Source organism: Phaethon aethereus, assembly GCF_964289735.1.
Source record: "Phaethon aethereus genome assembly, chromosome: 1".
In the NCBI taxonomy this organism is placed as follows: domain Eukaryota; kingdom Metazoa; phylum Chordata; class Aves; order Phaethontiformes; family Phaethontidae; genus Phaethon; species Phaethon aethereus.
In genome coordinates this window covers 128,711,388-128,735,108 of record NC_138575.1, presented here as the reverse complement: position 1 = coordinate 128,735,108, position 23,721 = coordinate 128,711,388, and the positions used below count along the sequence as shown (strand labels likewise).

Sequence of the window (23,721 nt, the reverse complement as noted above, 5' to 3'; positions counted from 1 at the left end):
GAGGAACAGATGAAAAGTCATACTCTCTTTCCTGACCATTCAGCTGACATCAATAATATTGTTTTATTGACAAAATTTTGCTTTAAGAAGTCCTTAGTATTTGCTCCATTATCCAGTTTTGTACCAACATAGATGGGCAATATTTGCACCACTACCAGGAAGCTGTACCTACTTGGACAGAAAGCTTCTACAATGAAGACCACTGACATTGAGCACTTTGTTTTAACTATTGCAAATATTACCCATCTTAATGAATTAATTTTGCAGCTAGGCACTCTCAGACTATTATATAAATTTACTTTTTTTTTGCTTTTAGATACTTTCCTTATGTCATTCAAATTATTTAATTTTAATGAAAAGTTTTCTATAAGAAGAACCATAGAATAATATTTGGCTTTGTGAACTGTAGAACAGCTCATAAACATAGGTGTGTTTTTTTGCTCAGAGCCAGACTCACTGCCAGAGAAAGATCAAGTACATATTTAACTTGCTAGTGTATCTGTAGCCATAGACTCCACTAATTTATTCCTATACTTTGTTTTCAACTGACTTTTACCGCATTGCCCATTCACTTTATATGAAACTCACATCACGTCATCAGAAAAATCTATCAAGTACTAGCGGAGAAACAGCCGTTTATGTAGGTTTCTGTTTTTGTCTGCACATATCTCCCTCTAGTAATGGTGAATTGCTACAAAAGCACTGTTTATCACTTGAGAATAACAAAAAGTCTCCAGAAATACCTGCAGTCACAACAACAGCTCACAGACTTTAGCATATTGTATTACTGAGTAAACAAATGCACTGTTTGGTTCAAATAATTTACAGTTAACATTCCTGAGCCTAAAACATTTTCTCTTGCTGAAATCCCTATTCTAATAAGAGAACTGACTAAAAATGATGCTCTAATTACTAAGAACACACACTAGTAAAAAGATAGATCTTTTAAAATTATTTGTAGTAATGACTATGTCTCAAATCCATGATAATTTAATGAAATGGAAAAAGATGCAAATCTTAAATGGCAACTTTACTGTAGTTCATAAAAAATTACAGGAAAAAGAAAAAAGGTCTTTCCCAATTTCAATTTCTAAAAAAACCCCATTCTGTTTATTTAAATAGAACTTTCATATTTCAGTAGAAATAAGGAATATTTTTTTTTTTTTCTTCCTTAAGTAGAAGCCAAGATTAGTGAACAGAAAGATGTTTGCTCTTTGGAAGTGAATCAAATAGAGACTCTACAACAGCTTTTACCCTTCCTGCCTTAGAAGATTTGGTGTTTAAATACCAAAAATCTGGAAAGAATAATTGAAACTTTAATCTTATATCTCAACTGAGGTGCAGAAAAATCTTTAGAAGAAGTCTTACAGTTCAAAGCAATTGTTCACATGATGGGTAAGTTTATGTACTTTATTAATTATTTATGGAGGAAAAGACTTGTGTGCATTAATTTTTCCTTATGCGTATAGCTCTGGATGGTTCTTATGTGAAAATTAAAAAAACTCAAGACACTAATTGTAAAGATAACCAGGTCTACAAAACTCCATTACAGTTAAAAATGAAGCATTTGACCTAAATTTTTAGGTATCTCTTTTTTGCCAAATAATACATTTTAAAATTATCACATAAAAAATAACTTTTGCAAATACTTGATAATTCATTTGTTTTAGCACTCTTATAACCAAAACCTTAATCTAGAGAATACAAAAAGATAACTTATACTGAAAATTAACCACTCAGTCTAGAACTGTCTTCCATTCAAATCTGCTCTCCAGGATCATGCGGAATTCAGAAACACATGAGGACTCAGGCATATTACTATAAAATCAAATTAGCATGAAGACAGATCGCTATTCAAAATGTGGTTCAGACTTCACTTTTGTCCAATGCAATAACTGTAGGTTTCAGAGCATAATGTAATGGAATTTAGCATCAGTTCAGTGGAATAGCTAAAACCATGCATGAATACAGCAGTGACAAAAGAAGATAACAGTATTTACATCCAATGTACTTACTCAACATAATCACTTATAACTAAATTCTTTCACAGTATTTTTTTCCAAAATAAATTAAGGCATAGAGCCTTCAGTGCCTGGAATTTCCAGTTTTGAACTTTCTGTCATCATGAAAGCCATGCACTATCAAGGAATATTGGAAGAAAGGGCTCTGCCTTCTAAACAGCCAACCAACCTCATATTTAAGAAATCTAAGACCTCACAAAGACATATGTGTATACCTCTTAATAAGTGTAGTGAGGAAAGGACAATGAAAGTAAAACATATTTCAATGGCACCTTCTCAACTAATTTTTTGTATTTTTCCTCAAGATTCTCCAGAGCACCAAATACAACATTCTCTCTCTTTGTAAAGATCTTTTTTCTTTCTAGAGGAAAACAACTCTCTGAAAACTGTCCAGCCATTAGTTATGAAAATTTTAATCATTATCTCTTTTTATTATCGTGACAGAGCATGTTGATAATAATCAGCCAAATACCAAATTAATATTTTTCATGTATTTGAAAGTAATGGAGGAAAACTAATTCAGTTAAGCGACAGAGAATGAACTTGATGCAATTCATATAACTTCTATAAATACCACAAATGCTTAATAAATTCTCATGTGTGTCAAGGGCTCAATTCAAGACTGTAGCTTGGTAGAGTAATCCATTTTTATGTGATAAAAAACCCCTCTGAACATCCATTTCAGAAAAGTTTCTCTACATTCTAAAGCTGTAATTCAAGACACTTTTTCAAATGCGTTATATACTAAAAGAGATGTCAGACAGAATCATGATGTGACTCATGTTAGATCCCTGCAACAATTTCCAAAGCAACACTTAAAGATTAGTAGTAGAACCAGTTCTCTTTTTCAAAACAATTTCATTTTTGTTAAGTAGCTGCACACTGGAAAAACCTCCACCACTTCGGATACCTGACATCTCTCTAAATAGAAGCACTTGACTTACCTGCCACTGTTTCATGAGCTCCCGAACTGTTTTGGCATCCTCTAGTACCTTTTCTTTGTGTGTAGCATCCTGCAGGACATTTGCAGTTGTTTCAGCTTCTGTAAGCCAAGCAAGGAACTTTTCGAGATCCAGGTAGAATTGCTGCAACATTCTTAACGCTGATTCCAGCGCAGCTTCACGCTCACAAACCCTGCACAGGTACAAAGAGTCAAATGCAGTACTCTTAGGAAGAAAACTAATCTTAATCATTAAATAAAAATATAACAAAGACACAGTATATTTTTTTCAGGTACCAATCAAGTTACGTTTGCACATACATTAGCTACAGGACTTGCACTGTATATTTGGCAGGTAGGGTTCCTCTTTTATCTTGTCTTCTGAGAAGTAGTAACTGGAATTCATCTGGTAAAAAATCAAGCAAGAGTACTTCTTTGAAAGTACTATGCCTGAAATGTGCTCAATTAAAAAAAAATAAAATCAGTAGTAATTCCCTGATTTTTTTAAATCAAATATTGTTTTCTTAATTGTCATTAACACTACAGTGGGAAAACTTGTATTTTTAGAAATCACAAAATAGTTCCTGGCCACTGCATAGTATGATGAATTTAATTATTAGGTTTTATGAATTGAAACTTTTGGAGATTGTGTTCAACATCTTAAACCCTAATAACACTGAAGTCTGGGGTTTTTTTTTTTGTGTGTTTTGGTTTGGTTTTTTTTCCTGTGAATGTGATAAATTACAAGAAATCTCTGTCAGTTACATGATAAAATACAATTTTTAAATACAAAGTCTATCTTATCCTTGGGGAAGATCTAAGTCTTAGGAAAGAACACTAAAGGCTCCAGCAATTCTGGTGCTGAAAAAAAATTAGAAGTATATCTCTGTTCTATCAGCATTCATGTGCAATGTAGATGTCATGTACTCACCAATTTTTCACATTTAACTTGAGGTAATTATGGATTTAGAAATGTGAGCAGGTAAGTATGACATACTGTTTATTAACACAAGTCTGTCAAGGCTGCTTAGCTATTGTATTACATGTATTTTTGTTTAACATCAGCATGATAACAAAGTAATTTTTTAAGCTCATAAAATATATAGTAAAGTAATTCGATAATTTCTATTACTTCAAGTGAAATGAATGCAATTTGATGCAGAACTATGTTTAGTCTACAAATCTGTGATGATCTGGATATTTCTAGGTAGATTTCCTATCTGGTTTCATAGTTATAAAGACTGAGACACTAGATTTTAGCAGATATAATTCCTCGAGTTGTAATTTATCATGACTTTACTAGAGGAGTCCATGAAATTTCTAAGTGCTAATCTGTATTTCAAATCCTGTTTGCTGTCATGAAGAGGTTGTACTCCTCGATAAGTAATGATATTATCCTAAAATCTAATACAATAGTTGAAGTAAAAAAAGCAACAAAAAATGAACACAAGTTTTGCTGAGTGGTGCTGACAACATGTTTTTTGACAAGCATATATGTTGCAGCAGAGGATAGTAAGAACAGAAAAACTCAGTCAGAGTACAGGCAAGGACAACCATTTCAGAAAAAGAAAAAAAGTCCTTCCTAAGAGTCAAATCTCGCAATAGCTACCATATTTCTGTCATATTTTTAATCCTTTATCATCTTATTTGCTTTTCCCAATGATTTTGTGAAAAAAGGAATTTATTCTTGGATCTTTTTTCTGATTCAAAAACTGAGAAAGTTATTGAATGCCTCACTCCAAAGTCGACCACCAATGTTTTACAACTTAAAAACGGACTTAATTTTTCTCTCAGATGAACCGGTTGCCCTCTACAAGAATTCTCCACATCATGGCACTGCTTAGGCTGTATTAGAATGTGTCCCCAGGGGCCTCTTAAAAAGAGTATGAGACACACTTAGCTTCAGAATAGTGAACATGATCCCTTTCCCAGCTTTATTCTACATGGATATAAACAAGACTTGTTTTTAGGCCACCCTTCAAAGTTCAAACAAATGCAATGAAAGACTTTGTTGTTCTTTTGCTAAACTAAAAAATAATTACATAGACATTACATCTAAAAATACTGACAAAGTACATTAGATCAATAGCAACTCAGAAAAAAAGACAATAAAAACCAGAAAATCTTTTACCTGGAAAATACTGTATTGACCTATTTATCACTTTTAGCTCAAAAATAGCATCACATTTTTCAATAGAACATGGAAATGGAATAAACCTACATAAACTAAAAATATTTTATCCACAATTCTATTGTACGATATGCTTTTTATTCTAATTAGAATATGCATTATTCTTATTCAATTTTCTGTGTGCAACACAGCTGATAGTAGTGTTGTTGCTGAATGAGGTACAACACTTTTTTCACATGCAGTTCCTTCAAAACATTAAAGCTGTATTTTTAACTACAATCTACCAGCATTCCTATAAATACATAGCAATGCTCTAATAACAGCATTCTGCAAATACACAGTGAGATTTAAAAAGAAACAAAAAAATAAAAAAGAGGGCTTAAGTCTATTTGTGCATGTTTAACTTTTTGCATGGTATCCTGAGAAGTAGGACCCAAAGCTACATTCATCCACTTGTGTAAATACCTAGTGCATTTTTAAGCTACAGACAATATGAAGACAAGCACAGATATGAAAAATATATTCAAAGGGAGAGCTTTTAGAAGTATTACTCAAAATCAGAATTTAGAGAAACTTCCAGACTACATGAAAAAATATAGAATTTTATTGATCTGGGTAAAGAATGAAGTTTCAGTTATGAAGAATCTTCTGGCACTTCTATTCTATGAGGCACAGAAATCTTATGGCACATAATTGTTTCAGCCTACAGAAATGTACCGCTTATCTATAAACATACTAATACACCCACCAGAAAATATCTAGTACTTTGTATTTTATATTTTGATACATCTAACATGCAATAAACATTCAACTACATTGATAGCTCTTCAGCATATAAATAATCTCCACTCTACTTGGCTTTCTAATTAATTCAAAATTCTGAGGTTAAAATAGAGAAAAGAAGGTCTAAAAATGAAGAATAAATGTGAGTATCAAATACAGTGTGTGATAACATAAATTGCACAAAATTATAAGGGAGAAAAAATACATATATTGAACAAGAAATTATTGCACAAAACCAAAAGAAAGATGTTTCTTTGTAGTCTGTATTATCCAAATATGTTTAATTCCGTAGTAAGTGCAAACTGTAAGAAAAGAACATGAAGTAAGCAGAATATATTTTAGTGTAAATGGAAAACACAGTACCAACACTATAAAATACTGCTGAAATACTAAAACATAATCATAGAAAAAATATTTTTAATGGAACGATCCTGTTATTCTCTGTTTTACTATGATATAAAAATAAGCACATAGTGGTATAATCAAAACCTTCTTTTTCATGCGAGAAATACTAAAGGTGGGATTAATTTTATTTCCATCTAGATACAGAGAAGTTAGGCAAGTAAACTTCCTCTGCAAAACACGGACACAAGCATTTCTGGAATTTAATTGCTCCTCCCTTGTCTGTACACATCTGTTGAAGCAGATTCAAGGTCAGAGTAATTTTTTTTCACTTGTCTACAATGGTAAGTTACCTAAAGCTTACAAAATTTAATTTTGCACAAGCCTAATTTTACACAATTAAAGGTAGGTAAGATGATCCCCAGTCTACTCTGAGGACTGATTGTTAGGAACTAGTGGCATCAGTGACAGCGGAGTGACCAACTCTAATTGTCATATGAGCTTTGTTGCCAGGACAGAAAATATGGTATCCTCTTAAGAATGTGTTAGCTGAAGGCTTCAAGTTGAGAGAAACTGGAGACACGTCAGAGGAAGTGAGTCACACAGTGTGTATAGGTATGAACATTTATATTCACAGGAAAAAGTGTTTAAGGGTTTAAAAAAAATTCACAAAAAAAAAAATAACAGCTTCTGCTACAAGACATTGCTGTAATGCTGAGAATTTTTAAAGCTAATATTTTTTTAAATGTAGCTGTTTACAAATGTTTGGGAAAATAAGCAGGGGAAAAATCAAGTTATCTGAAATCTGTGTGATATTTAAGTTCATAAGCAAGGTACTGTATTATTAACCAGAAGTCAGAGTCCATAATGGGATATACATAAAAAATAAATTTATATAACAAAATAAAAAATCTGTACAACTCAACATCTTGTTATGGAATCTAACACGAGAAAGAGGTGAGGTATGGGAATAATGGTGTCATTAAATGTATTGCAAGAGTTCCTCATTCAACAATTCCCAGAACCATACAATACAAAGGATACAGTGTTTTGAGAGGCTCCATGAGTGTGAATAACAGGTTTTTCTTCAGCTGCAGTATTTGCTACATAATTTGAAATAAATCATTCACATTTTGTGAGTATCTGTCTATTTTTTATTTGAAATTGCAATGCTTACTTATATTACAAGATATGTTGTGAGGGTCAGCATTTAAATAATGCTTTGAGATGCTCAGATAACAGAATACATAGTAAAGTGCAGAGCATTATACCAATGTACACTACATTGTATTAATAAAGAATACATAGAACCATAGCATCTTTGGGTTGGAAGGGACCTTTAAAGGTCTAGTCCAACCCCCCTGCAATGAGCAGGGACATCTTCAGTTAGGTCAGGTTCCTCAGAGCCTTATCCAGCCTTTCAACGTTTCCAGGGATGGGGCATCTACCATCTCTCTGGGTAACCTGTGCCAGTGTTTCACTACCTGCGTGGTGAAAAATTTCTTCCTATCTCTACTCTAAATCTGCCCTTTTTTAATTTAAAACCATTGTCCCTTGTCCTATCACTACAGGCCCCACTAAACAGCCTGTCTCGATCTTTCCTATAGGCCTCCTTCAAGTACTGGAAGGCTCCAATGAGGTCTCCCCAGAGCCTCCTCTTCTCCAGGCTCAACAAGCCTTGCTCTCTCAGCCTGTCTTCATAGGAGAGAGGCTCCAGCCCTCAGATCATTTTTGTGGCCCTCCTCGGGACCCGCTCCAACATGTCCACGTCTTTCCTGTGCTGAGGGCTCCAGAGCTGGATGCAGGACTCCAGGTGGGGTCTAAACAGAGGGGAGCAGAGGGGCAGAATCACCTCCCTTGACCCACTAAGATTTCTTTAGATGCAACTCAAGATACGGTTGGCCTTCTGGGCTATGAGTGCATATTGACGGCTCATGTCCACCTTTTTATCCACCGGGGCCCCCAAGTCCTTCTCACAGGGCTGCTCTGCATTCCTTCGTCGCTCAACCTGTATTGATACCAGGAGTTGCCCCGACCCACGTGCAGGACCTTGCACTTGGCCTTGTTGAACCTCATAAGGTTCACAGAGGCCCATTCCTTGAGCTTCTCCAGGTGCCTCTGGATGGCATATCCCTCAGATATGACAACTGCGCCACTCAGCTTGATGTCATCTGCAAACTTGCTGAGAATGCACTCTATCCCACTATGTCATTGTTCAAGATATTAAAGAGTACTGGTGCCACTATGTACCCTTGAGAGACACCACTCATGATTGATCTCTGTCTGGACATTGAGCTGTTGACCACTACCCTCTGGATGCGACAATCGAATCAATTTCTCATCCACCCAACAGTCCACCCACCAAATCCATATCTCTCCAATTTAGGGAGACGGATGTTGTGGGGGGATCATGTCAAAGGCCTTACAGAAGTCCTGACAGATGACATCTGTAGCTCTTCCCTTGTCCACTGATGTGGTCACTCCATTCTAGAAGGCCACTAAGTTGGTCAGGCAGGACTTGCCCTTGGTGAAGCCATGGTGGCTGTCTCAAATCACCTCTCTGTCCTCCATCTGCTTTAGCATAGCTTCTGGGAAGTTCTGTTCCATGATTTTCCCAGGCACAGAGGTGAAGCTGATGGCTCAGTGGTTCCCAGGGTTCTCCTTGCTACCTCTTTTAAAAATGGGTCAATATTTCCCTTTTTCCAGTCACCGGGGACTCCCAGGTCTCCACTCAGCCATGCTGGTTTCTGGCCTTCCTTTCCCAATTTCTTACACCTGGGGATGGAGAGATCTTGTGCTCTATGGAAAGCATCCTTAAAGATCTGCCAGCTCTGTTCTGCTCCCTTGTCCCTGAGGGCAGTTTCAGAGGGGGTCCTATTGACTAAGCCCCTGAAGAGCTGGAATTTTGCTTTCCTGAAATTCAGTGTCCTGACTTTACTCTTCACCTGCTCCATATGCCTCAGGACTCTGAACTCCATCCATGCATGATCACTGCAGCCCAGACTGCCTCCAATCTTGATGTCACCAATTAGCTCACATGCATTTGTGACCAACAGGTCCAGTATGACATGATACATAAGGAAATATATTGAAGAATGAGCACAGAAAATATTCATAACAGACAAACTAACAAATTTCTGTTCCACAGCTATTTCTTTAAAGGCAGTAACAGTGGAGAAATTCTGCATCATTCAGTGTTAAACAGACTGCGAAATCACACTTCCATCTGCAGACTGTGGTGATCTCATGTTATCACACTGAGATGCAAAATAAAATATCCTGGACTACTGGCTGACAAAGTATCAGTAAATGGTTTACTTCTATAGTATACTTTATAGTTATGTAGAACCATATATAGTTCATGTGGTTCTCTATATAACTGTATTTTCCTCCTTTCTGACATTATGATTCCATACAATGGAAAAAAATATATACAAAATTACCTGAATTTCCCTTTTCTTGAGCCAACTATCACAATTTGAACTACATGCATTTTCCTGCTAATTCTGGAAGCAGTTTGTGCTTTTTCATGAGGATCATATCCCTTCTGCCAGTGTGACAAAGAAACAATTGCAAAACCTTATTGGAACATTTAATTTTTACTCCTAAATAAATTTAAGCTCTTACTGGTAACACTTTTTCAGCTGCTTTAACTTGGACTGATAAATAACCTATCAAAGAGGTAGAATAATTTAACCTCAGATAAAGTGGGAACACAAGGGGATGTCACAGATATGAAAAGAAAATGAAATTCTTAAAATGAACATTAAATTCTTAAAACAGCTACTAGTATTGATAGAATTTTGAAATGCAAATTCAAAATAAATCATACTAATTTATATTGGGAACACTGCTTAGAGGAACTTTCTTCCAGAATCTAGGGACTATATTCTGTAGTGCCAGTTAAAGTTATTAATAAATGCTAGTAATTGATTAATCTGCAGATTGACTCTGGAATGGCTAATATGTGCAATATGAGTGGAAAGCTATGTTTAGACAGTATTTTAAGTACTGCTTTCATGTGGTTTTCTGGATCTCAACCAGCTTGACACTTCATTCAGTGACACATAGTATTTTTCCGGTAACACTTTTGCTTAAAAGTTCCTTTTAGTTCTACCAATTTGATAGAGGTTACTAGCTTTTCTCTCCTGTAGAGCATTGGCATGTGTATGTGGATTTGAATTTTTTGAGGGATCTTTAAACGTACAAGCTTAAGTCCTGCTATCACTATTTTGTCTGGCTTGTTGGAAAGGGTTCTTCACCAAGCTGATCCTAGAGTAATGGAGATCGCTCAACTGTGTGCAACTCTACCTCTGAAATGACTTCTACATTGTGAATGATTAGAAAGCCTCAAAATGTAACTAAATGCAGAGCTACAATATCGGCATCTGAACCACTCCAGAGATCAGCATTCAGGTGTAGCTGACATTAATCTGCAGGCCCTTATCCTCCTATTATTCTGAGTGAGGAACCAGGGAAGTTTCGTGTGCTAGTACAGAATTTTGTACTCCAAAGACAGGCTTTCAGGGTTTTTTTCAGTTATTTTGTGCTTTAGTCCCTTCCGGTAAGGACTAAGGGACAAACCTGAAGAAAAAGCTACCTCTAAAAAGGCAACAATAACTTTCTAGAAGTCTTTGCCTGATCTTTATCACTGCTAATATCCCCTGGAAGACAGATGATGTGGAGAATGGAAAGAAGGAAAGATTTCATTTCAGTGGTGGAAAGGTCTTTGAATAAACAAGAAAAAAAAGCCTTTTCTGGAGCCCAACGGGAACATACAGCTACTGTCCTGCTCATTCAGGCACATGAACAAGATTCCTACCAGTGACATTTATTTCTATATTTCTATGTGCAGTACTTCTCTCTGCCTTACATTTATTTCTCAACAATGTGATCTAATGGCTGAAAGCTGACTCTCAGTGTCTTCAAATGAGTTGAAGGGCATCTCTGCCTTGGCTGTACTATCCATATTGATTATGTATGAATAACCAGTGAAATGATTTTAAATTCCAGCTGTAATTGTGCATACAGAGAGACTAAGTGCAACAGCTTCTACAAAGCAAACACACAGATGCAGTTCTCTGCTGATTCTCTTTACTTCTGCAGGAAAGAAGAACAACAGCCCTCAAATGCCCCTGTCCCCCGATTGGAACTCAGACTGTCTGTCTTGATACGGACACATTATTGTCCCTGATAATCACACACCATTTTCTAAATGATAGCAGTCTCTTCAGATACTAGAATGAGAACCTCCTAAAGCATCTCCTGATCATAGTATTAAGCCCATGTAATTTGCCCTTTCTTAAAAGTCTGTTGACGCAAAAGGGGAAACGCTTCAAAGAGCAGTTATTCGTTAAGCTAAGCAAGATGCAATTGTTTTTCCTGACCATTTTTTCTATTATAAAACTGTGCAAAACCAAAAAATATATTGTATTAAAAAATGTTTCTGGTATTTACACAATTAGGAAAATGGATGCAGCAAGAGAGAGAAACTCCTTCTTTTGCCATTGTTCATCAGCTGGCTTGTTTCTGGTCTTATACCTGTCATAGCCCTTCTCAAAATAGCCAGATCCTGTATGAAAATAACAAAAATCATCAAAAGCCCCCAGCATTTTCCTTTGAACTGCTTTGTTACTAATGACACTTAAGCAATTTAAAAACATTTTTTAATTTAGTCTTTTTGTTCCTTATATTTCTTTATTAAAGCACCACTGACATTTAATGAGAAAATGAGGAAAAAAAGGAAAAATTTGTGTTTCTATATGAAGTTTCAGACCAACCTTGGATATTAATCCCCCCATCTCTTCTACACTTATACATTTGTCAGACTGAGAAGGGTTGATAAAAGCAAAGGAATTATCACATGCTGGGGCACAAAATCACATACACAGATTTCTGTATAAGACCTTTAAATAACCTCATTTTAAATAAGCACCTGCAAACATCAACACAGAGGTTCTGTGTTATCACAGAGGAAAATTCCTTGTCAATCTTTTTAAAAATAATTTCTGTCTCTTCTTATACTCTGTTCACTTATGGGATCCCACATTCCCAAATTCCTCTTAGTGGGATAGCAAGCACAGAGAGAGTTAAAAAGATTTTTTTCTAACCAGCTTTTCTTTCCCCCATTGCTTTTGTCTCCTTTTCACTTCTTGCCTTGGCATAGCTTTAGAATAATAATTTTTAAAAAGTGTACATTTTCCCTATGTTCATCATAGCCATAAATTATCACACTTATATTGTGAACTACAGAAAAATCATTAATGAAACTAAGTGGATCATTTTACTTCCTTTGTATTTAAAACTAATTAGAGGTTATCTTTTATGTTGAAAAAAGCAAAGGAATTATCACATGCTGGGGCACATGAAAACATTTTATGTTTACTTGGGATTTCTAATCTCCTGATAAGTTTTCATTAAAATCTACCATCTTCCCCGAGAGTAAGTCTTCAGAATTACCAGGTTAAAGAAAAGGGAATCTGAACAACACAAAACAGTCACAGACATATGACGTACCATTACAAATTATTTGTAGATACAGAATAATGATCTGATGGACTCATTCAAGAGTCTTTTCTAAATAGCCCTTAGAATACTTAAAAGAGGTATCTTAAAAAACAAGCAAAAAGAAAAGTCACAAACAAAAACAAAACAAGCAAGCAACAAACAACCCCACAAACACCACTGCTCTCCTCCCCCCAGTTGTCTGAACTTATGGAACAGATTCCAGTCTAACCCTTGTATCATTCAAGTAATGCCCCGACAAAACATGGCAAGAGAACATTTAATAATTCTGGTATTCTCACTAAAGAGAGAAGTCAGAAAAAGAAGAAATCCTAAAATCAAAACTAAAACCAGTCAAAACTGGTCTCTAATTCTACCAAAAAAAGCAAAAAGATTATTGTTCTTTTTAAGTCTTCACACTTCATGGTCTATAATATGTAGAATTAAGTTTTTCATTGCATTCCAAAACATAACATTTTTTTGAGATTCCAAGGCAGTGAACGGTGCCATCTAATAAACAGCACATTAATTACTCAGATACAATTTATTAAGATGAAGTCTCTGCTTTCTAAGACACTGAAGTGTAATTAAAACTGATTATGAAAATAATTATATTCTAAAGGCACTTGTTTTCTTAACCTTAATTACTGTAGAAACAACTAAATTTAATAAGACTGTGAAATGCACTGATGGCATTACATGAAAACAATTAGGGCTCACAAAGGATACTATTAAACAGCTAGTGTAGTTTTCATTTAAGTCTGCAACCTCTGAGGGCTGAGCTCAGTGGCCTAGCAGAACAGTGATTTGCTACCATTCAAGAGAAAGAACCTCAGTTTCCAGACCGGAAAGCTTCTTTGGCAGCACTTACAGTTCTTATTGTGCCATGCATCATCTTAAGTTAAGTGAGAGTAAGACTAAAAAAAACCACTTAGATAAACACACACATTATTTTTTCCCTCGTCTAAAAGACAGGCCTTAAGTAGTACTCACATTACACGAAGATGCTGACAGATCAGATGGACCCGAAATATTTTAAAACAACTATTCTAATATCTTTTAAGAAGCATAAAACTGCTAAAAAGAAAGAAAGATGGTGGCCAAAGTCCAGCTCTGTAATATTCAACTCAGAAGTAGCTGGTAAGCAAAACTGGTTAGCATCTGAGTAAGAAGGAGAGACAGCACACTGCCTACTATTCCTTATATCCATATAATTTAATACAGCAATATTAGTTGTAAAGAACCACTCCATATCTCATGTAGTTATTCTTTACTATTCAGGAGGTTTCAGACCCCTACAGGAAACTGAAATATAGTTCCCCACTATAAGGGGATAATGTGATTAAAATAGATCTACTGCAGAAAGATTGTAATACAAGAGGAGGTATAGCCAGAGGTAATATGAGAATACAAAATAATACTAATAAATCATTATTATGGAGTTTTAACAACATTGGGAAGAAACCATAACTATAGTTCTGTTCCTTGGGATCATGTAAGTATAAATAAATAAAAAATGAAATTCCAGAGCCCAGTTCAGCAAATTCAGATGATGTTCAACTCACACTCAGTATGTGTTTGATATAAAAGCCTTAGAGAGAAAATCCTAACCCCACCGAGATGAACGGCTAACCTTCAACTGACTTCAAAGTGAACAGGATGTTCTGTGACAGTTCTACCTCAATTCTTTTTTGGAAAGTTTTCAAAGATAAAAATTCTCAGCAGAAAAAAAATGTAGCCCTTCAAACAACAGTTCCGGACAATTTAGGAGAGTGGAGACAGACATAAATATGCCAAAACACTAAGTCTGGAAGTGAGGAGGTCTGACTATTCTGCTATGAAAAACCATGACAGAAGTGGATATACCTGAAATTGTGTGTTTTACACGTAATTCTGGCAGACCCATCCATATCTAACTCTTAAATAGTGCATGATTTGTAATGTTTTCTTCCTCCTCAATAAACTTTGAAATATTTCTCATGAGTTTACATTAAAAGGACACTTGATCTGGCTTGTGACTTACCTTTTTGTATTCACTGTCATGCGAGTATCCTCCATATATTCTAGATAATTTATCCAAGGTCTGGGTAGATGCATTTCTTTTCCTTAACATATATATATATACACCTGTTCTCAAATCCCTTTCCAAATTTTAGTTGTGGAAATGAATGCATTACTGATGCATTCATCAGTATAACTGACGATTCAGCTTTACTTCAGCTCATGCAAAGAAATACATAAAGTATACCATGAGGTCCTTGAAGGAAAAATACCTCTAAATTTTCTGTTAATTAACCAAAAGATACATTTTAAGTGGTCTTGTATAAACAGGTGTGTTAAGAACACTGAATTGGCTTGTATGTGGCAACACAATGAGATTTTGAATCATCAAGATTCTTCAATCCTGTCCTTTTTGCAGATGGAACCAAGCTCACCTTTTAAAATCATTCATTTCCACCTAGCTGCTGTTATATCTAAACAGGAGGCCTAAACCTAAAAAAATCCTGACTAAAACCAACTTGAACTCTTTTCATCTCAAGGCTCACATTCATGTGTAATGATTGTATTTGATGCAATACTCATCATCATATCTTAAGACCGAAATCTGGTTGTCAGTCCTTGACTTAGTTCTGCTTTTTCCAATTAGTTGAAAAATTGCATCCCAGCCCACCTTCCAGGAAATATGTTTACATTTATAGTTTTTCACAGGTGAAAGCTCATGGCAATACATTCTAAAATACTAACTTGATTGCCATTTTCTTTTTAATGTATCCATCTCTGATAAATAGGATTTGAGAGAAAAAAACTAAAAGTAGCACACATACTCAAAACATCTTACAAGAAATAACTCATGGAGAGGGAAAAATCTCCAGGAATGTGAAGACATAACTATAGACATTTTTCCAGATGAACACTTTTGGAAAGAAAATTGGGGGGGACACAACACCTCTACTTTTACTATCTATTTATTAGCAAGAAAATAATATAACCTTAGAATATGGTATGGTTAAAGAAACAGTATTAACTTCTGATCCTGAGATAAATCAGTAGAAAGCATGATTAGACATCAACAGACAGTCGCTCATTTCCATAAATTTGATCACAGAGGCACAGAATGGTTGAGCTTGGAAGGGACCTTTGGAGGTCATCTTGTCCACACTCTCTGCTGAGGCAGACTCCCTAGAGCCAGTTACCAGGATTATATACAGACATCTTTGGAGTACCTCCAACGATGGAGACTCCATAGCCTCCCTGGGCAACCTGCCAGCACTCAGTCAACCTCACAGTGAAAGAGTTTTTCCTGATATTCAGAGGGACCCTCCTGTGTTTCAGTTTGTGCCCACTGCCTCTTGTCCTGTCACTGGGCACTACTGGAAAGAGCCTGGCTCTGTTCTCTTTGCTTCCTCCAGAGTCATAGAGATGCAATATGGACTTACATATGCCCAGTTTGCTCAGGCCCTTCACTTCAAGAAGGCAAAAGCCAGCAAATAAAATGGGTCTTATTTCACAGTGAGTTGTGCGCCATTTTATTGGGTTCACGTAGCAAGGTTTTGGTAGCTGTGGGGGCTATAGGGGTGCCTTCTGTGACAAGCTGCTAGAAGCTTCCCGTATGTCCGATAGAGCCGATGCCGGCAGTCTCCAAGACGGCCAAGCCAAGCCAATCAGTGATGGTGGTAGTGCCGTTCTGATAATATATTTAAGAAGGTAGGGGTGGGGGCAACCTACACAACTGCAGCCAGAGAGAAGATTGAGAATATGCAAGCAGACACCAAGGTCAGTGAAGAAGGAGGGGCAGGAGATGCTCCAGGCACCCAACCAGAGATTCCCCTGCAGCCCGTGAAAAAGACCGTGGCGAGGCAGGCTGTGACCCTGCAGCCCGTGGAGCTCCACAGTGAAGCAGATATCCACCTGCAGCCCCACACCGAAGCAGGTGTCACCCCATGGAAAGCACGAACAGGAGCAGGCTCCTGGCAAGACCTGTGGTCCTGTGGAGAGAGGAGCCCTTGCTGGACCAGATTTGCTGGCAGGACTTGTGACCCCATGGAAAGGACCCAGGCTGGAGCAGTTTGTGAAGAACTGTAGGCTGTGGAAAAAGCCTGTTGGAGAAGCCTGTGGAGGATTGTCTCCCATGGGAGGGACCTCATGTTGGAGAAGAGGGTGAGGAGTCCACCCCCTAAGGAGGAAGGAGTGGCAGAGACAACATGTGATGGATTGACTGCAACCCCCATTCCTCGTCTTCCTGCGACGCTGAAGCAGGAGGAGGTAAAGAATTCAGGAGTAAAGTTAATCCCAGGAAGAAGGAGTGGGGGTGAGGGGAGCAATGTTTTAAGATTTATTTTTTTTATTTCTCATTATCCTACCCTGATTTGATTGGTTGATTGGTAACAAATTAAACTATTTTCCCCAAGTCGAGTCTGGTTTTGCTCATGACAGTAACTGATGAATGATCTGTCCCTGTCCTAATCTTAACCCACAAGCTTCTCATTATACTTTCTCTCCCCTGTCCAAATGAGGGGAGTGATAGAGCAGCTTTGGTGGGCACCTCGCATCCAGCCAAGGTCAACACACAACCACCATTTACCCAGGTTCCCAAAAGGCACATCCCATACTGAGCACACAGTTGACCACCTAAGAAGAACGCAGTTTATGTGATGACAAATCATTAGGTGATGTCCCCTGTGCTCTGTGTTATTCCAAGGAATTCGTATGGATGAAACACTTAGATACAAACATCTTGGTGCCTAAATGCTGACAGACAGGTGGGACAAACACATCCAAGAGTACATAGGTATATGAAACTGTTCAAAATAAAAATGATCTTCCCATCCCATAAGATCTGGTATTGAGCTCTATTACACTGTCACTATAGCTTTGCATTATGATTTCCTACAAGAATATCTGAGTCACTAAATGATTCCCTATTTCATGTTTTCCTCTTTGCTCAGAGAAGTTATGGCTCAGGTTTTCCAACATGATATATAAGAACGGTGCACAAAGCTTGAGCGGGAAATGTTTCTGTTTAATCAGAGACCTGTATGCATCAAGTTGACTACAGATGTGAAACCCAATCTATATCCACAACAGAAATCACAAGAAAATAACTGAGTAGTAAGGGGTGGTACTGATATAGAACATGCAGACAATGTCCCATTATTTGTCCTGGATATCACTTTTTTCAGATGGTAGTCATCTTAATTTTTCAAGCTATATTCTAGTACTACAAAGGATTCCCAGAAATTAGATCGTAACAATTATGTTAAGAGTTAATGGGAGGAAAAACAATGTAAAACACTAAAAAACAGAGACAGGTTCTCTCAGAAGAACCATAAGCAAGTAAAACAGAAAAACTTTTAACTTCCTTAACCTCAAGTAAACAGAGATGGCTGCCTTGCACTACAACTGACAAAAATTAAGTTAAACTGGTATTAACACATTTATTAGGTATGCATGGATGGACTAAAGAAAACTAGTTAAACTTCCTGTTGAAAATAAAAACAAAAAAAGAAAATACAAACAAAATACAAAAATACAAGTAAGTATATAAATGCATTATTAAAAGTAGAAAACTCTAGCTTTACTTGATCTCATTCATTTCATTCTGTTCTTGCAGTGAGGTACATGCACAAGACTGCATATAAATTAGTCAAAAAATGTTATGCAGAAATACAGTGTTAGAATAGTCTTTCTCACAAATTCCATGTTTTACAGTAGCCATGGATCTTTAAATTTCCGTATTTTACTGAACAATTTCTATATACTGTATAATCTCTGTCTATCTAAAAGATAAAAATAATGAACAGACATGGAAATAAACAGGTATTTTTAAATTCATATGACATTACCATGACACATTGTTTTTACAGGTCTTCAATATATTTGTGTGCTATTTTGTTTTCTTATATTAACTTCTGTAATTTTTTCTTGAGTATTTGTACTTCTGATCTAAAATAGGCTGACATCTGCTATCCAATACTTGCAATATAGTTTGTCTCAATTACTTGAAATTGTTAAATATTTTTAATGACAACGGTACATCAAATCTGATCTCTGTATGACTGTTTAATGTGCCGCGGCTTATTCAGAATGACAATCTGAACAAGAGTGGCTTATTTATCTTACTAATTTTAGTAGTCCCAAATATCAAGTAGTGATATTATTCTAGCAAATTTAATATGACTAGTTCATTTGACCCAGTCCGAGCTAAGCACATTATACATGTAATAAACTGCTGATGACACCACATGAACATGCAATTATGTTCAATAATCTTTAATATTTATGACTGGCTAATTGTTGTCCCTCCATAATCAGACAGTACCCAAACAAATATATATCTAGAAGGAGAAACCACCTATAAAGACTATGTAGTCATCTATACAAATATTAAGGTGTGTTTCCATCAGAAACAGAAATGCAGCCCTCTGTTGGGAATGGGTACTCAAGAAGATTTCTGCTTTCATGTGTAAATATCATTCTACATTTCTTTGATATGTGTATTATGGACCAATAAAAATCTGCCTTTGAGAAAAATACATTTGCCAACTTTTTCTTAGAATGGATTGAAACAAAAGACGAAAACTAACAATAAAAAAAAATAATCTATTTACTATCCACAAGTTAAGCCCCCTATACAAGGAGCTATTTAGGAATCATGGCAGGGATGCAAAGATTTTTTACAGAAACCTCTTGGATGAAAAAAACCTGAGATTAAGAACATATAATGTAGTCAATGTAAATAACGTTGAACCCTGACCATGAGGAGCCTGTCCCAAGGGAGCAGCACTAGGTGTTATTCAGTGCATTAATTAATCATTGGGGAAAGGGTGTGAAGAATAAGATGGCAAATTTATTTAAATTAGTCAAACACAGGAGGATTGTGAAAAATTCCACGTAGAACAAGTAATCAGGAATGTGACAATAGAAAGATTCAACACAGATGTTTCCAAAATACCAGACACTACAAGGAAGATTTAAATTCAGTATACACTGCTGGGTTCTGAAATAGCTGTGGCCTTGAAGGAATTTACTATTTAAAATCAAGACCAACAGCTTAATGAAGATATCGATACATATTAGCCTCTGAAAGATTATTGGTAAAAAAAAATAAAAATATATTATGTCTATCTTTAAGTCTCCTGATGCTGTCTTCAGTACCTCATCCCAACCAGCAGAAAGGAGAGTAACATCAGACATAAAATGACTAAAGCAGTGACATGATGTGAAAACCAATTTAGCCAAAGCAAAACTTAATAAAAATGTTCCATGCTTCTACTTTTATTTTCCCCAACATGAAAAGAAATAACAGTGACAAGTATCCACAGCTCCAAGGGGTCAGCACAGTATTAAAAAGGAAGGGTGTCACCAAAGGCAGATCTGAACTATGGTTTCTTAGTGACATCTTATTTGAACAAGTCTATTCTGCTGGTGTTCCTACAGGAGAAAAGAGGGGAACAGCCCTGGAACAATTGCCTCCCCTCCTTTGTAGTAAAACCACACTGCAAAACTGACAGTTTAACTACCACAAAAATAAATCTACCCTTCTGGAATCAGCAAAGGTATATGGCTCATAATAGAGCAATGGATGTTGTTAGTAATTAGTTAACATAGCTCAGACATGTTCTAAGCACCAAGAACTCATGGAAATTTCTGAACTGTTTGCCATTACTAATAATAAACAGCAACATCTCTTTTAGATTGTAAAAGAAAAAATGTAACCAAAATCAGCATATATAAGTCATGTTGTGGGGTACAGAAAATGCATCCAAGTTAGATTTTTTAAAAAAACACTAAACTAGACTCAAGTCTAACTTGACATGAATTAAAAAAATAAGAAAGCATATAAATAATAGGAAAGAAAACAAGAAGAAAATAAGGAAAACAAAAAAAGAAAACATGAGATACTAATAAGATAAAATGCAGGAAGTGGGAAATATGTGTTGCAAGCTTGGCACTTTAGATAATTCCAGGAAATTTGTTTTTACCATATACTGTGTCAAGTCAACAAATGGAATCACAAAATACGTAGCACATTTTAAACAGATAAAAATAATACATTTTTCTTTCTTTACCAACAAAAAGTGGACCTGGATAATTAACTGCCACAAGGCACTATTGTGCTTAAGCAGATATGTATCAGACTCTTAACTGATTATGTATCTTACATGAAGGAGGAATCTGCAGATATGCCAGCTGGAGTGATAATTCCAAGAGCTATTATTTCTTATCATTTGTAGGAGATAATATTTCTTATAGCTTGCAGGAGATCTAATGCTTAGTAGCTGGGGAAGAGCTCTGCATTTTTTAAATTTGTCAGGGAATGTAGCACAGTACAGTTAAATTTGGGGTATTAGTCAAGAGGAGATTAATACTGGATGGTAAACAACATGAACATACTGGTCTTTTCCTTTTCACAAATTCCTTGCTTGCTTACTGTTTCCCCTTCTATCTACCTGTATCAGATACACTTTAAAAGCTCTGTACTCAAGATTTACCAGTTTAATCTCACCTTTTCTCAATGATTTCTCATCTCCCCCATTTTAGGACATGCAAGAAAATTACATTGCTAATTCTGTTGCTTTCCCATCTGCCCTCAGTATTGTCACTTTCCCAGGTCTCTGCCTTCATCAAAAAGAGTCACAACCATCAGCCTCTTGTGCCGCCGATCCCCATCCAGAAAGATAACAACTCGTAGTCATTTGTCAGTTGCTTTGTGAGTTTATATAAAAATGTGTGGTTGAAATTTCATTCATAGTTAAAACATAGGACATGACAAAAGGCAAGCACCACTGTTATCAAATTGAAACATTTGGTGGTAACTTCCAAAGAGAGACTAAAAATTTAATAGGCAGGCTGAATTTATCCTCTCAGTTTCAAGGATGATTGACAAGCCAATGAGGGGGAAGCTCACACTGCCTGCGCAGCAACTGATCAGAAGCTAAAGAATCATGAAGCACCAAAGCTTGCAATAGCAAGGAAATGGTGTTAAAAAAAAAAATCCATAGAAAACGCCAGGGAAAACAAAGCAAGGCTACCACAAGAATAATAATGCAAACAAAAAATGACAACTGAGGTCAAATTGCTTTTGCTGTCCATCAGTTTTATTAATTTCTGTTCAGTTATTTGTTTTAAAGAACATGAAGCCTGATAAGAAGTCTGTTGAGCGGAAAGAAACAACATTAATTTATTGCAATAAGCTTTGGATGAGAGCAATAATCAGTTTGATACATTTTGTTAATTTATCTGCAGACTAATAAGAAATAGACTTAAGGTCGGACTTTTAGGGCATAGAGCATTAGCTTCTGTTCTTGTTCAAATAGAGACTAAAACTCTCTAATTATTTCAGAAAATCTCACCTTTAAGAAAAAGAACAACATATTTGTCTTAATATTCTAATGGAGCAAGAAGAAAAATTGACATTTCTGTTTTTTCTCTCACAAAATCAGGCCTACTTATGTCTTCCTTAGGACCTTGCTCCTCCTGCACCTCCTGTGGATGCCAAAGAGTGAGACTTCCCAAATGGAGTGTTTCTTTGAAATGTCCATATTAAGCTCTGAGTATGATTCAGGTTAGTCCATGAACTTCTCTCCCTTTGAATTCTGTGCCATAAACTATTTAATGATTTTGCCTAGTTGGATTTCACTATAACATGAGAACTGTTCTCATTTTCATCAGAAAGGAATAAACAACATTTAACAAAGTAAATATGAACAAAGCAGCAGAATTCTATTTCACTCAAGACCAAAATATAAACTAAAAATGAGAAAAAAAAAATGGAAAGAGCAACTATCTGAGCAGTAAGGAATGGTCTTCTAGACATTCTACTTTCACCTTTCCTGTTTAGTTTTAATTATTAACTTGCTCTCAGTATTTGAAGTTGAAGACCTTTTTGCTAAATGCCAGTGCTGTCTTCCTTGTTAATTGTCTATAATGAAATCATTAACAGTAAATTACAGCTAACAACCAAAACCACTAAACTAACAATCAGCTGAATTCATGGTGTCTAAAAAACCCCAGCAAGCCACCTGTGGGACAGACAAGTTGAATAAAAAACAATTAATTTAAGAACCACAACACTTTTCTCTTTGAGGTCATTTCTGTTTTTCCATGGGAGGACTTAGCAGACTTACAGATGATCTATTGCCTTTCTGGAAATAATAAAGGTACCAGCCTACAGATGTATCTATTCAAGTGGTGGGAACATCAAGTTTATTCACACTGATATTAAGAGTTTTAAGAAACATGTTCCTGAAATCACAAGGATCCATAGATCTTTTCAGTCAAGTACTGTATTACTTATGCTACCCACTCCTGAAATAACTCAAGAACTCTGTTTTTGTAATCCTAAGAGAGTTTTTAAAAAATCACAAGAATATATTCGTAAAGGTAGAAGTGATGAATCACACCATATTCTGGGTAACATTGCTTTTTCAGCTTATCCTAACAGAATTTTGAAAGCATTGCAAATCCAAGACTATCCTCTCACAGAGTAAACCACAAATATTCAGTACCCACAGTTGACTTCTCATATTGGATCAACATACTGGTGTCAGTACTGCACAAAAAGTACAGTCAGCTGAGTGGAGCACAAAAGTGAAAACTAGAATATATGCAGCTAAGATGACTTTCAAGATCTCCTATTTATAGGAGCTTCATCTAACATTTTTATTTATGTCTTTTCGTATTTTTTTCCTATATGTGGCTGAAAAGTCATCATTCTTAGTGGCATTAGGAAGAAAACTAACAAAGCAACGTTAACTGATATTGTTTCTGATGAGCTTAAGATTATATTTTGTACATAAACATTTATTTGAAAGTGTTTGCAGTTAGTAAAATATCTCTCAAATAGCTAAACTTCTTTCATCTATCGCCATAAAACAATCCCTCTCCCCCAAATGTCCTTTTAGGTGCACTTATTAATATGGGTATATTAAGGACTGATATATAGCCAAGTAAAACATGAAACAACAAATGTCTCAAATTAAACTCAGAGCATATAAACC

At 35.9% G+C, this 23,721-nt stretch overlaps 1 protein-coding gene across 4 annotated transcripts in view; it reads right to left on the bottom strand.

Annotated features, from left to right (window-relative positions):
- The window catches only part of DMD (dystrophin), a gene marked incomplete at both ends in the record, with an annotated part of 1,339,794 nt that overhangs the window by 256,279 nt on the left and 1,059,794 nt on the right, over positions 1-23,721 (bottom strand). For all 4 annotated transcript variants that reach the window (XM_082008889.1, XM_082008891.1, XM_082008888.1 and 1 more), the window contains one exon: positions 2,966-3,155. In XM_082008889.1, coding sequence (XP_081865015.1) covers positions 2,966-3,155 — 190 coding nt within the window. The remainder of the gene's footprint in view (positions 1-2,965; positions 3,156-23,721) is intronic.